Consider the following 16,903-nt stretch of genomic DNA (forward strand, 5'->3'; position numbering starts at 1 on the left):
TATACAGGGTGTAACGGATGCTGATGGCCAAACTTCAGGGGGTTATTATACAAGTAATTTTCAACAAAAAAGTAATATAAGATTTTTTTGGAATGTTGATAGTTGCTCTTTTATTTAACATTTTTTGATTTCAAAAAATTTTGCTCCTTTTTTCATAAAAACAAAAATATCTCTGTTATTCTTACAGCCACATCAAATTTAGACATACCATCGGAAAGAGCATTAAATTTACTACAAGACGAGCATATATGAGTGTTTAAAAAATCTTCTATACCAGGTGCTGTAAAAAGTTAAATGTAATAATTGTGAAATGAGCAAAATTAGTGGTATCTCCTTATTGGTGGTAACGCCAAAAATTTGTTAATGAGGACGTGTTTTTTCTTCAGCAGAAACTACTGTATTCAGTAAGCTCTTTAACGATATATCAACTTTTGAACAGAGAATAACAGAGATATTTTTTTTTTTATGAAAAAAAGATCAACATTTTTTTAAATCAAAAAATGTTAAATAAAAGAGCAACTATCAACATTCCAAAAAAATCTTATAATACTTTTTTGTTGAAAATTACTTGTATAATAACCCTCTGAAGTTTGGCCATCAGCATCCGTTACACCCTGTATAAAAACCAGTTATATATTATTAACATTAAATACAACGTAATATCGTTTTCTTCATCATAAAGCTATCTTCATTAATGTAAAATACATATTTTTTATATTTGCATTTTTTTTTAATGTATTAACCAGTCCAATAAATTCCTATTCAAAGATCATCGCATTGAATATGCTACAAATTAGAGTCGTCCTACATTCCAGCAAGGAATTCTCTTAAAGTGAATAAATATATTGACTATATATGTATAGCGTGTCGTGACTGGTTGAAAATAAATCACAAAACCATCTCATTACATCCTCGTTAGCATCATAAAAGTTCAAATGATTGTTTAAAGTAATGTAGGGCACAATACTGTAAACATTTTTTTTCTATATTCATACAGAATTGACATAGAAAAGATGTATGAATGCATAAATGGGTGGATGGATAAAAAGATGGATCCAGCTAGTAGAATAATTTGATTTTTTATAACTTTCGTCGATCGTAAATGACGTTTTTTGTGAATTTTGACCTGTTTTTTGAATTTTCCCGAAAACTCAGACCCGTTGGGCCAAATCTGAAGGCAGATTCGGATTCAGCGGAAAAAAATACATGGAAATACATGGGTCTGAATATCAGATGTGGTCCTTTTTTTTGTGCGGCTGTGTTATTGATCAAGGAACTTTTCGAATAATTATCTTTTAAAAGCTATGCAACACTTTCAACGTACCACCGTGGATGCTATCCTATCTAAATTTAAAATCTCATACATCTTCCTACGACCGGCGCATGCGCAAGGCGTAGCTTTTCAAACCGGCGCTTTAATATTAGTCAGCGCGAAGGCGCATGCCGTCGCGGCGTCGCCGTAACGCCGCAGCGCCGATCAATTTCAAAGGCTCCAGACGTCCGGCCCGACGCAATACGTCTTTTACTATGTGACTAAAGACTCCTGTGTGAATCATAGCAGAGAGCCCAAACAAAAAAGCTTTTGACCGAATCAATCAAAATGTGTCTGTGTGACGCGGTGTAGTCTAGTTCTTCAGAATATGGATCATCAATTCACTAATCTTCTCATGGACGAGTGTCCTCCTGACCTTAGGGTAAGAAACGAGTTGGGTAATGCATGTTAAAAAACTGTCAGATAGGTCAGTAAATTAGCCGATGAAATATATTCGACAAAATCCTTTTTGATATGAGTATTATGTGCCTACAATCCAGCATAGATATTTTGGTCATCATATACCTGCATTTGCTTCTATTTTGAGCTCAGTTTTAACATTAAAACTATAAATATATGTTTAAAAAAATGATTTATTTATCTGATCTACTTTTTAGTTTACTCGTATATTAGAAGAGAAACATGAAACGGAATGTTTTCATAACCAACAGCAACGTTTTACAGAATTGATGTAGGTATTTATTCGAAAGATTGTTGAAATGTTTAATAACATAGGTATTATTTAGCTTCCGTTATTTTTACGCAGAAAACGTGTGTTTATTGTTTAAATACGAAACGAGTTCATTGCATTGTTGTTGTTTGAAATGAAAATACTCGAATTCAGGATAATCACATTTCCCATATTTCTGTCATTACGAAAAAATCAATACTTGTATTTCACCACCTTCCTCAACGGCATTTTAAAATATTGAACTCAGAGTGAAAATACTTATTACTATTCAATTAAATAACATATTATACTTACAGGAATGTTTGTAAGCTCATCTACTTTTCCATTTTTAATATTCAAAACATTGTTTAAAACATATGAATGAAAATAAGCGTTTGTTTTTCATATTATTCGGTTTTATCGTATTAAATATACTGCATTAGTAGCAGTAGCAGTAGCTGAATTAAAACTAAAAAAAATTGTGCAATAAAAATATTTTTTTCCTTTAAATTTCTTTACCAAAACGTGGACAAATAAGTAACCAAATTATCACAGCTTTAATTATTGAAATAAATCAATAACAAATTGGATAATGGAAATATTAAATTGTAGTTAAGGAAATTCCTAGAAAATGTTATCAAATTGTCTCCTTATGAATATAGCAATATTATTTACATTGGTACACTTCATCCTTATTTTGTTTGTTGCTTTGGTTATTGACAGTCAGTTATCGAATTTTTTTCTTTAGCAAGGATTTTAATAAATTAATAAACCTGCGAGTTAACATTACAATTGGAATATTTTTTTTTGCGATACACTTTGTTGCTGTACAATAATACCTAAACATATAGGCAATATGGCACTTAAATTTGTGAATTACTTTTCTTTCGTTGGTGCGGTCGAGGTCTACAAACCGATAATTTTACCACACCTTAAATGTCTGCCATAGTGAATACTTTTAGTTGAAATTACAAATACTTCGTGCTCATCATGTAAAACTACATTGTTGCAAACCATGTCGAACACTAATTGCCTCTAATGTACAGCAATAAAAACATTGTAAAATAAAGACATATTAATTTATATCTTTTACAAAAGTCAACTGGGGCATTTTTAAATCTCACTTTAAAACTGTTTTAGCTAGGATCTTTTTTTTTATTTACTGCATGCCCTGTTTTGTATACCTAAGTGTATATTTTTTAACGTGTAAAAAGGTAATATCTACTATTCTCACAGGAGTGTACAGATGACGTCAAAAAATAACACTACTTCTCCCCATATTTTTTCCTAATCTTCCTCCTATAATGGAGATAGCAGACCCCAAAGTGCAAATACTTATCAACAGTCTAGAGATCTATGGGTAGGTCGAGGTGAACCTGTTTATGGACACCTAGATCACCGGACTTAAATTCATCAAACTTTTTTTGTAAGGAACTAATTTATATAACACCCGTAAATATTACGAAAGAAGTTTTGCTGACAATAACACAGAATTGATATTTGACTTTCTCTGGTACTGTCTTAAACTGTAACCAACTTTTTCTAAGGTTTTTGGATTTTGGCAAAGTTAAAGAAGTAAACACATGAAATAATTTATAAATAAACAAATGATAGTTTTTGCTAACCGTTTCAAAAACCGATTTATTTCGAAAACCATTTATTTTATCTAAATAAATAAAGAGTACTTTTTCAAACAAAAATCTTCACAGAGTATCTAAAATTAATATTTCCCTCTTCAGAGCATGCCACCTTCAAAATTTTTAATAAACATGTCGGGACCATTTCGTTACTTCTAATAGTAAGAAAAATGGTTTTAACTTCAGATCATTGAGCCTTATCTGCAATAACTGTATATACTGATACCAAAATTGTATGGGCACCCTCTGGGGCCTAATATCTCCGTTAGGAGAAACATGGAAAAAATTTTGGAAAGTTCTAATGCTATTTTGACCCTCTATCTCTATACTATATGCTCCCGAGAGATTACTACTACCTACTGGCCCTAAAAGACGTTATTTATGAATATTCGATAGCTGTTTTGTTCGCACACTTATGACTGTAATTTTTTTTAATATAAACTTTGTTCTTATAAATTTTTTGTCTCTGAAAGTAAGATATTTCCAGGCGAAAGGGGAAAGATTCGGTTTGAAATGTACTGGAAGACGATCATTATTCAAAATTTATGTTTCCATATTTGAACGAGCGATTATGCACATAAAAACAGGAAAAAGTTTGTCGAGACATGCATCCTAAATATATCATCCATATGATTTAAAAAAAAACTTTGAGCACAGTGTTTTGAATAGCCGTAATAACCTTAGGAATTTTAGAAACCATGCTTGTATCACTTCTACAATTATAAATACGGAATTCTTGAATACTTTGCATATACAGGGTGTTTCGCATAAGAACCGACACAGAGCAGGTGCATGTAGGGAAACCCAAAATATGGCGATTTCACGCAACTTTATACTACACGTATTATTAGTTATACGTGTTTTTATTGAACACGACAAAGTCTTTTGAAAACTAACAAGAGTAAGAAAAGTTTTAGAATTAAATTCCCCATAAAATAAAGTAATCAATTTTTAAGTTACAGATTACAAAATTCTGTCACATTTTAATGGTGCATCACCCCTCATCAACCCTTTAAAATGTTTCAATTGAACTCTACTTAACGTCGCTTAATGCTCTTGGTACACTCATACCTGATCCATTAAAACTGCGTGATGCGACGTACTACTAGAACCTGAAGTTGAAGTGTAATTGTAAAGAATCCTGTTGGCTATTTAATTTTTGTTACTTAAACTGTCAGCAACATAACTTGTGGCTGATTTCCACCCACTATGTTTCTTGATTGCTAACACATCAACCCTTAGTCAGTAACGTTACTGATGTTCGGAATGAATGGCCTGTATAAGTTTCAGGATGTTCTAGTTTCAAAAACTGTGCAATCTTATTAAGAATCATAGAAAGAGTATTCTTACCGACTGGTTGATTGTAACATCTACCTGCTTGATAGCGCATAAAAAAGCGTGAAATATCAGTTTTAATTTGCAATCTAATATTGATATATTTCTTGAGAATTTCTAGGTGAGAAACTGAACCCAGACAAGAAGTAATTGTACACATACGTGATTTACCATTTTTAGAATCTGGAATTGTAACTACAATAATGTCATAGAAATTTTTGAAATTGACGTCCAAAGTAAGTTTGCACAACTCATCAGAACTGCATGCTCCTGCAATGCCTAAGACCGTCATTACCTTCATTAGCAAATATGTGTTATCGGGTACCTGAACGAGAAAATCATTGACTTGTTCTTTTATAAAAATGCTTGACTTTTTTGGCGTATAGCCGTCATTCTTACGTTTCAAAAATGCTCTCAGCTGGGGGTATTTTGATATATTCTTCTCTACGAAACTAGTTGAGTATTCACTTCACAAACTCGCCGGTGACTTTAAAGTTCTTGACTTCTCCATGAAATATGCTAACAGTAACATTTCAGAAACACCAGTATTTTTGTTCTGGCACCATTCTTTGAAATTTCTATATACTCGTCCGTAGCGCACTTTCGACTTCTCGGGCAATAAAAATTCACAGGCAGCATTTGCTGCACTTTCTATTTGAAAATCAATCATTTATAAATAATAATTCAAAATATGCAAAATTACAACTTTTATGTCGCTTTGTTTATAAACACCTTAGAAATGACAAAATCCAAACAACCAAGGCGACTTTGCAAGATTTCGAATAATGTCAAAATGAATTGATTAAGAAATGTCAAAAAATATAACCTAATTTTTATTTCACGAAACATAAAGAACTGTGGGATCAGATGTTATACTCCACGTAGCAGTTAAGTATATTACCAGTTTCGGACCATCCCTTGCTCCGCTCAGGCGCAAAATCGTCCTCGACTGGTAAATAATACTTACCTCCTTTATGGTATAAATAACTATTATATGCCATTCTTTTAGATGTTGTGGAAATATACTCTTCAAGTAAATAATAACGTGTTAAAAATAAGAGATCTTTTAGATTTAGAGTAATATTAAAAAATATTGTTTCTTGGGTCCTAATACAATATGCAATGGGTACTAGGTGTGGATTTTTGTATAAAGGTCTTAAATTGATTTAATTCGCCTTATTTTGATCCCCAGAATCTGTAATCGAGCCGTATGACGACCTTTTTGAGGCACCCGTATGTAAAGTTATCCTGGTTGTAGATGATGATTTTTCGTCTACCCAAAGAGTTGAAAAGAACTGAGCCTATTATGGAAATTATGTAAAATATGCAATATTCATCTTAAAAAACTCAAAATAAGTTCGAAATATTTGTTATGACAAGGATTTTATTGCTTTAGCAAGGAATATGAGTAGGTTTTTACAAAACTTCACTGGGATTGTGTAGGTACTGCAAATTGTAATGTGTTTTCAAGAAAAATTTAATTTACTGAAATACTACCTTTTTCTAATCAAGAAAAGTAGCTTGAAACAATTACTCAGGCGCTCTGAGGCAATTTCTAGACGCAAATAAGCTAGTTCAAAGCGATGTACACGGCAATCGTGCCTGCGATAACCCTATTAAAGATTCGAGTCCAGGTCAGGTGAATAAAAAGCGCATTGTCGTAAATTAAAAGGTAGCCGTGTATATGGTAATGAGAACCGGCTGGTGCAGAAGGCATCCAACGAGAGCAGGGAATGGATAGTATTCCCAGTCCTGTTATTCCGCTGCTGGCAATTTAGATTTACCATAATAACAGCGGCCATTCATTCATTGTAATGAGTTTTCATTTATTTCAAACGGCACAAGCAAAAACGGTGAACCGGGATGCCTTTCTAAAGCCCGGTTGTTATCTGCGATAGCCAGACGTTGTATTTTACACCAAATTTAATCCACAGAGCTGGTGAGAAAATAAATCCAGGGGTTTCGCAATTTATGCTCATGCACTGGAAATTATTGTTTCCCTAGCGGATCGGCTTAATCTTCGTATATATAAGGTTCACCTTTTTGGAACGAGATTAATGAAATCGGGAATAGTAGATTGCGTTAGTAATCTGCTGCCTTCCATTTTCAGCGTTAAACAATGTGAAATAAAGTTTGTGAACAAAAGTTCACAGGCTGTTTGTCAATTGTGCCTTTATTTTTTATAAATCTTGTTTTGCAACGCCTCATAGAAAACTTAAGGAAATTGTGTAATAGTACGTCGTGATCTAAAAATGGCCATTGCTGAAAGTATCTGTTAATTTGGTTGGTCTGTTTTTTGTTAGTTTTGATTAATATTAGTCAAGTGAAGAATGCATCGACATGCACCATTCACACGATACGGCATGTGTTTACTTTCAACAAATATGTGTACTCCGGCAAATTTATACATATATTCGTATTCTCAACCAATCACTTGTCCGCACTATATTGCAGATTGCGAGACTCAATTGCTTTCTTTTTAATAAAAAATAATAATTTCTCGAAAAAAAATTTGTTAATATTCAAAGAGACCGAAGTCGAATCTAAGATTACCATCACTGTCTCTACAGAATATAGTAGGGATGTTGTGAGAAATTTTTGGGACAAAAACCAATATATGGCATCAGAATTAATATTAGGGTAGAAGTTCCAACTGTTAATGAAACGAGATTTGACGTCAAAAAATCTCCTTTCACATATTTTTTATTGAAGCGTTTATGCTTTTTTTAAGCGTCTACACTGATAGAAATAAATATTTTTTAGTCATAAATAAAAATTGATTAACCTTAGCAAAATGTCTGCATTAAATAAGCTAAAAAGCTGCTGCTATACCAGAAAATTAAACTAATCGTTATTATTTTTTAATTTTACTTTTACTTACTGCTGCAACTTCTTCTTATTATCAGCAGCAGTAACAAAAATTTTTATTATGACCTCTAAGTTTTCTTTCTGGGATTAGTAGATATTTGGAAGTATAGTATTATAATAATAATATTTTTTAAGTGACAGTAAGTAAAGGGTTAATTCAGTTCAGTAATCAACTTCTACTTTATATTTATTTTTTATTACTTACCGTCCTTAAAAGGTTAAAAGTAAAACTTGCACAGCTATGAATTTTTTAATAATAAGTCAATTTTTAATAGACTAGAAAAAAATAAAATAGTGACGTGTTAGCAGAATGATTTTCGTTTATTAAGAAGGTTTATCGGGTACGGAGGTACGTCTAAAGTCTAACGAAAGTTTCTGTAGATTCGCTAGTGACTAAAGTAGTAAGCCTTTAGATTTGGCAACGTTGCACTTGGCTGGCGCGCTCGGCTCGGCGTTCGCTCGCTCTCGTTCGATCATCCTGTTTGTTTGGACACCTGCGAATTTCAAATAATACGCTACATCGAGACCGCGGCGTTGCCGCTATCACGCATATGGAGGATAAGTTAGTCAACGACAGCAGTTTGAAGGAGAATTATTATAAATTATGTATCTTACAAGTACCTAATCGATTTCTACAAGCTGTTATACGATTCCTCAGATATCGGTTTCCTATTTATATCTACAAGTTGCTGTGGAAACTGTTCGTCAATTGTTGCGCATTCTAAGTGGAAAAACCAAAAAAATCTGCATTCTCATAAGACTGTACTAAATCGTGAAAAATTATTTTATTAATATCTCGTCTCAGGTATCCAAACTAGTCATAATTTTTTTTGAGGATTTCCTTCATATTAATAAGCTTATATTATTATTTTTATGAATATTTGTTCGTCAATTCCAAATCAGATAAACCTCCTTAACTCCTCATCAAAGTTTCATTCTGGACCATTTTTTTTTTTTTAGTGTACTATCAAAGAATTATATTACGCCAAGTTAGTAATATCAATTGAAAGATTGATCAAAAACTGTGTTAACATCCTACAACATATATTTATGGTTGGTCTAACACCTTGTAGATTTATAAAACAAAAATTACAATTTAAGAGCAACTATTGAAAATATAGATGTTATAAAAAATACAATTGATTGACATAAAAACAAACGGATTGTGAATCATATTCATAATTATGTTTGTAAAGTATTAAAACTGCTAATAGAAGTTACATTGAAAATCAACAGCTGCAGAAACGATCGCTTTTAATTGGATACTAAAATTTAAGAGACAATCTGTCATGTTCACCACATGACCTGACATATTTGTTGTAATTACTAGCTATAAATAATACCTAAGGTGACGGTGTCTATAAAATTACATTACAAAAATATCGGATTCGATAGACATAATAAAACTTTTCTACTAAAAAAATGGGAACAATTAATTTGATCTATTTGATACATAGCCTCAAACGGGCAACAATGCTGTGCCTGTTAGGAAATTTCTAGTGCACTTTTATTCACATCACATTTAACAACTTACTTTAATAGCATCTTAATCTATGTATACGAGATCTGTTCAGAAAATAGCCGAACATTATTTTTTTAACTTTATTATTAATTTTATACATTGTTATCCTTGCGTCCTTCAAAGTACTCCCTTCTCATATTCACACACTTTTCTCAGCGGTATGTCCATTTCGCGAAGCAGTCCTATATAGCTTCATTTAAAATAGCATTAAAGTATGTGACTTTGCTTTGCTGTCATTAATAGTCTGAAAACGGCGTCTTTTCAGCACTGATTTTAATTTCGGAAATTAGAAAAAATCGCAAGGAGCCAAGTCTGGCGAATAAGGAGGATGAGGGAGGACAGTGGTCCCATTTTTTGACACAAAACTGACTAATACAAAGTTGAGTGTGCGGGCGCATTGTCATGGTGCAAGAACCATGAGCTGTCTCGCCACAACTCTGGTCTCTTTCTGCGGATTCTGTTCCGTTCGAAATATTTTAGAAAATCAAGTTTAAACTTTCTAAAAATGATCATATTATAAAAAATGCCCTATATAAAATATCGATATTAGCTAATATAGGAGCCTTTGTCTAACATTTGCCTATAACTGTCCTGTCTAATTATTTCATTCCAAGTGTTAATAGCTGAAAGTTAAATCAACTTCTTCGAGGTCATGTTTTTTCCAAAATTCGAACCATTTGCTACATAACTTGGCAACCCCGCACTAAAATGACAAACTGCCATATATACAGAATTTTCTCGGAAATCCATATGTGTAAAAATATACAGGGTGTTCCATCTAAAAAATGTAATATTTGGCGTGTCCCGTTTTTACTTATCACCCTGTATGTATCAAATTTATTTTGTAATTTAGGTTTCTTGATTCTGTATAACTTTCATATAAACTTTTTTTCCTGTATTAGGTATGAGTAACAAGGGAGTTATTTTACTTTCTCACACTAATGGCCCACCCTGTATAAGTTTTCAGTATCAAATACGAACAGTACCAATGCTTTCTTTTCATGCCATACTACTTCATATCTTTTAATTCCACAATTAAATATGCAGAGAAATACAAACTGTTGTTGTTATATTACTAAGAATTTTCTCAATCGTCCAAATTATAATTTACTCGTACAATATTTATACATTTATTTAGTTAAACTAAACACTATTTATTTATTATTATTTATTCACACCTTGGAAAAGTCCTTATAAAATGTAAATTACCTTTGGTTATGATATCATAATTAATCAGTTTGCATCAAATTTCCTTGGTCGAGTTAATCTTTCATCAAATTGGCTATTTTAAAATATAATTTATTTCGGTTTCTTACATGAAAATATACTTGAATTACAATTAATGAATATATAACTGACTACTACTTTTTACAAAATTTCTTTATACACAAATACCGTTCAGAAAATTTAAATGAAAGTTTCACGTAAACTGTAAACTATTCAAATCAATGCCACCTAAGCCGACCACTTAACACATGAAACGTATTCCGTAATTGCTAATATATTATTTATCGTTGGCAACATGTCGAATGTACAAGTCACGACGACCACATCCGTTATTTTATCTCAACGGAATGATAGGAATATAGAAAAATCTCTCACAAGACAGCTGGGATTTTATGCTGTTGTAATGGGAACAGTAACGTTAGCAGCATATTTTGAATGTTTTCAACCACGATATAAATCAGTGTCATTTGCATTATTTCTGGCCGCTTTTATTTTTAAGAGGGTATATAATATACCAACATAGCTCATATCTTATCAAGATGCACTCTGAAATATCTCAATCATTCAGTAGTGTCTAAACACCGCTAATCCACTTTGCGTAGAAGCTTCACTTACGCACGCTATTCTGAACATTTACAAAAATATTTAAATTGATAAATTAGGTTACGTCAGGTTTAGTTTTTTACGAAAAATGTACGAAAAAGCCCTAAATCGTAAAATGATTCCTTTCGTTGTTGATTACTATGAGGCCTGTTCAGAAAATAACCGAACTTTTTTAATTACGCGTTAATGGAGATATTTAAATAGTATGCGCTTGTGGCGAGACAACTCACCTTTGTCAATTCGTCAGTTTGACGAATGAAATGAAATGAATGACCTTCAAATTATTAGCAAAATTGAAATTGAAATATCAATATTCTTACAAATATTATGTCTATGAAATATGTTTGTCGCAAGAAGTTATCTTAAAAGTCGAACAGCATCTGAAGTTTTGTTGACCTTTATTATCGACAAATGTGTGACTTAAATGAGTAAGATATTAGGAATGTTAAATAGAACTGTGCAACAACTGCGGTTATTTGAATATTAGAAAAAAATATAACAGATTACCTGTAATTAGCGACTCAATTTTCATAGAGCAGGTTTTTATGGAGCAATTTATGTCAGCAGTGTATTCAAGTTGACTAATTGTATAAATTAAGTGGGGTAATAATAATTAAACTATTTATGTTGGAAGTACATACAATTAAGATAAGAAAGTTCTACCAAATACGCAGTTAATGATTTCGTATTTTTATGAATATTAGAATATGTGCAGTAGGTACATCTTTTAGTTTATGAGAAATTACTTACTGCGTATATTTCTAGTAACTGTATTCGTAATGTGGAGAAAGTCATGTGTGTAAACAGAAAAGAAATGTTAAGGTACTAAATATCTTGTGTAAAAGTCTCTGTAGAGATGCGAAAATATAATTTTACAATCCAGTTGTTACTTCTTAACATCACTGTGTATTAATTTTGATTTACTACCACATCAGAAGATTGACGTTATGTAGCGCAACAATATCGGCATGTACAATTGAATTTTATTAATTTTTCTATAGCTGAGTAATAAACTGAAAATTTAAACTGTGAGCACCTATTTTCAGGCCACCTTGAGCTGAAATAAATAAGCTGAAATAGTACTTATCTATGTTTTTTCCACCTGTTTTAAGCTGTAATTAATCGACTGTAAATTCTTCGTTAAAAAAAATACTGTTTGGTACATGGAATTTGAATGGATTCCTAAATTTATCTGACATTTACATATATCCTAATGAGATTTTATTTATTTCTATCCCCATTTAGTCTATATGTTCCATGGAAAATTTGCTGTCATGATTACTACTAATACGTCAGATTGTGTGCAATAATTACGAAATTATTCAATGAACTGGATGCTGCAAGTGGACACTGAATGAAGCACTTGGTTGGATAACCAAGTTCTTCATTACTGCTTTTCGTTCCGCATTACAAAACGTGACTCCTATTCGTGGATCACTGTCACGATGCAATTATTTTCCTGTCGTAATTATTAATGTACCTAATTTTTTGACAAGCCTAACATTGTTCAACACTAAGTCATATTTTCATATATAATTGGTATTGTCATTAGTGGCGTTCTATTTTAATTTCACTATTAAGGTCATGTGACTTGCTTGCTAGATAAACGGTAGGTTTAATATTAGCAATTTTGGAATACTTTCATTATGACGTATGTAAAATAAGCCATTCGCCAGAAATTAAGAGGGTATATAGTATATAAACAAATATCAAAGTTACTGTTCTGTCAATAAAAAAACATAAAAAGGTAACTCACCGGGGGGTTATACTCCCCCTAACTTTAGGATTCATGGTATATCCTTCCATACGTTTCATTAGGCAACATGTAGGTATCAGTCTTTATTCAACAACTAGCTAGTGTCACCTGAAATGACTCGAGGCTCCCCCGGACTCCACTAGTTAACATCCCAACTACCGAGTGTGTGGGTCATATTATTATTCCACCTACCTCAAAACCACCTAGTATGTGTCAATCGAAGCGCAGGTAAGACCCCGTAGAACTTACAAGGCACACTTCGAAGGAACCACAGCCATTAAGACCGGGAACACGTGGCGCGCCCTGGGGTTTTCATATACCTGAACGAGCTTGACATATTACTCACAAATTCACAATTCATTGAATAAATGTATTCAAGCTAGCACACACCTTGTTGACCAGGCGTTGATCGGGCGTTGACCAGGCACCACAAAGAACACCCTCTTTTAGTTTTTTGGGCTACATTTTGGTACTCATAAATTACATTATCTCAAGGGCAAATAAACACTTGGCTGGCGCATTCCGTGTGAACAACTGATGTTTGATTCAACCACGATAGTTTTCATTTCAAAATAAAATATATATTGATTCCCGCTATTACAATACTTCAAAAATAAACAAGTGTTACACGTAATTAAAGTTTTTTCATATTTCGGAAAATATATAACGCCTTCTTTGAGGGAGTTCTGAAATTGGAGATTAGTCCTCTGACCGGTATTTATATTTCCTGTGCATTCCTTGGCATTCTAGTGCTCGGTTTGAAGTTACTTTGACATTGCGATCCTTGATTCCAGATACTTATAGATAAATTGTTGCCAGGTATTCCGTTTTTTCTTTGTTAGTTATCCTAATAAGCAATAGTTAATACTACAGCTTTAAAACTGTAGTAGAACCTTCTAATACCGACCTCCCTAGAGGAATCAAAAGTTGGTCACTAAAGAGGTGGTCGTTTAAAAGAGAATACATGAAAATTATAACTAGCATGTACGATTGTACGATATGTATGATTAAGATTACTATTTTTCAAAATAATCGTTTATCAAAGATTGTTACATATTTCTAAATTTATTTTAATTACATTTAGATTCATATTTCAGTAACCTTATCAAAACTGTTTGCATTAACAACAAATTTTTCTTAAACATTTGCAGGCTTCTAATAGGTTCGAAATTTTTGATAGTAAAATACTTTCAGCTCCCTAATTTTTAATTTCTAAGTAGTGTCACATTTTTGCTGTTACATTTTGATAACTTCAAACAGCTGTAACTTTGTTGTTGCTCTGATCTCTTCATTCAGTCGCTGTTGGTCAATTCTGCACTTTCTGTTAATAACTTTCTGGTACTCAAGCAATTTTTTTCACTTTCGTTGATAATGTCAATTTTTTCTTTAATAGAAAGACGATTCCTTTTTCCCGCCATGCTCAAAATGTGTGTAACAATATGTACGTTAACACCTATGAATTCAAAATACGAGTAGAACTAGGTGAAATTAAAACCAGATTCCCTTGGTTTAAAAAATAAATTTTCTATCATTAGATAATGATCTAACTACTTTTATGAAAGATTGCCCTTTAATGGGGGGGGTTAGCATTGTAATATGTAGATAGGTGCCAAATAACGACCCCAACTGCCGCGTTAGAGGTCCTTCTGGGGCTGCCGACCCTTCCTACATGGATTATGAGGGAGGCGATGGCAGCATACCTTAGAATAAGGGACGCCGGTGGTTGGAGAGCTAAAGGACGCACTGAGGGTCATGCTTCCGTGGCCCTCAGGGCGGAGAGGGACATCCCAATATCCGCCATGAGGGTTACGGAAGCAGAGGACCGGCTTAGGTTAGGAAGGAAGTATGTCACCACTTTCCCCTCGAGAGAGCAGTGGAAGCAGGAAGGTGATATGTTCTCCCCGGGATCCCTAGTGTGCTATACTGATGGATCTCGGGTAGAAGACGAGTTTTCAGGAGCAGGAATTTATNGGGGGGGGGGGCAAAAACAAGGCGATTTCTATTTGTAAATTCAGAGAATTCAAAAATAAAAGAAAATATGTCTACCCCATCTTAATACGGCTACATTGAACAAGGATTATGTGTGTACATTCATTAAATATTTTGAAGGACTTTTACATAGTGCATACCATCCTTGTTCTTACATGTTACGGGTTACATTCAATATTCTGTCTTAATTGTATATTGCAAATGTGATTACTCTAAATATTATATACACAAATATAAAAGTATTTATTATTACTTTTATTTACACCATTTTTTTTACCTTGCGTAATTCCACCTTTTTCAGGAATAGTTATAATTTCGACACGTGTCGATTGGTAGAACGTGTTTAATTAGTTGAATAACATTATTAACTATCATTGAAATAAATCATTATCTATTCAGCACTGTTCTGCTTGATTAAGTGAATAACGGTATCTTATACAAACTGCATTCCCACCTGTCAATGAAAACGTGAAAAATTCTCCATACGTCCTGCATGAAAACTAGACGGAAGGTGGAAGGTAATTTTATATAAAGTAACACATGCAGTAACAAAAGCCAGTTGTGATGAAAACGGAAAAATATAATTTAAAAATTGCACAGAAATAGGTGTGCTCGCTTGACTTGCGACCATGAATCGATTGAGTTGAGGTTTAAACCAGACAGCAATTCAGTCGCAGTTAACTTCATTATTATATTGAAGAAGTGCATTGTGCACATTATATTTTTTTATGTACGTTATAATCGTGCTCCTCGATAATGATGCATCAGTGTGTTCTTCGTTTCTTGATAAATAGTGGTGTAACAGTGGCAAACGATGTGAGTAGTTACAATGTAGGTTATGTTATAAGACGATGAACTCTGGCATTATTGTACATTGTTAATTTATTATCAGTTGTCTTTAATTGCATCGTAAGTGCCTTGGGTTTGACATTTTATTGGCTAAAATTATCAGTGTGTTCAACGTAACCGTACGCTATTCTTTTCTCCTAAACTTTGACACGTATTATATATTTTCCCATATTGAAATAAATTGGTATAATAATAGCACGTATCTTCCTCATATTTATACTTCATGTTTTTTTTTTGTTGTAAGAAAAACTAAACAAATCTAATGAAGTAAAATAGATTGCAGTAAAAACTACAACTGTAACAAAAACCTGAAGGCAGTTTCTCTCAACGTTTCTAGTCATTAAAATGTACGAAAATTTCTTTGTGAACAAAGCGTGAATAATTCGGGTACAATAGGTGAGAATTTTAGTTCCTATTTTGAAATAACTAAAGAGGAGTCTAATTTGTCTAATAAATTCAGTTATGGTGTTGACTTGGCGGACTATTAGTGAAGTTTGAAAGTTGTTAATTGTGAAAGGAATTATATAACGTTTGTCAATTATATATCGGCATACACGTAAAAATTGCAAAGCAGAGTATGTAGGTATGTATTGCACTCATTTTAGTGTGTAATCAAACTAATATGACAAGAACATGCATTAAACTAACAACATACAGTTAGTAGTAATGAGAATATTGTTTAAGTTTTATTTGTAAATTACTGTAAATGTGAGCTACCTAGTCAGGTTCTTGTTTTATTTACATTTATTGAAAATAACCTGAGTAATAGTAGTTGATTAAATGATTATTTAATCAAAAAACATGCACAACTAAAAATTAACTGTTACCCCATTTCCACTTTATTTTTTGTATTGAATAGAAAAATGGGAAAACACATTTCTATTTGACCAAAGTATTCTCGAAGATACATATACTTTGATGTACAAATTTTATTCCCAATGTCAACGTTACTTAGCACCTTCTTATAAATGTCACATCTTAAAAACGTTAAAAATGAATTAAAAAAATAAAATTTGGGCAACAATAAATTTGCTAATAATTTACTTCATCAAAACAAGTATTTGGTTTTGGTTTGGTTTAATTTTTTTGGGCGAAATAAAGCTTTGTGTTGGTTTTTTTAATTACATTAATCTTC

General features: G+C 32.5%; 1 protein-coding gene across 7 annotated transcripts in view; it reads left to right on the plus strand.

The window, feature by feature from the left end:
• LOC108917117 overlaps positions 1-16,903 on the plus strand; it is a 171,499-nt gene that overhangs the window by 35,256 nt on the left and 119,340 nt on the right. Inside the window, exon 1 of one of the 7 annotated variants that reach the window (XM_018723573.1) lies at positions 1,446-1,694. The exons of 5 other annotated variants lie outside the window; for them this stretch is intronic. In XM_018723573.1, coding sequence (XP_018579089.1) covers positions 1,641-1,694 — 54 coding nt within the window. In that variant the 5' untranslated portion in view covers positions 1,446-1,640. Of the gene's footprint in view, positions 1-1,445; positions 1,695-15,548; positions 15,736-16,903 lie in introns of those variants that run through there. One more of the 7 variants, XM_018723572.2, reaches the window with a different exon arrangement.

This window comes from Anoplophora glabripennis, unplaced genomic scaffold, assembly GCF_000390285.2.
Source record: "Anoplophora glabripennis isolate ALB-LARVAE unplaced genomic scaffold, Agla_2.0 scaffold45, whole genome shotgun sequence".
Classification (NCBI taxonomy): Eukaryota; Metazoa; Arthropoda; class Insecta; order Coleoptera; family Cerambycidae; genus Anoplophora; species Anoplophora glabripennis.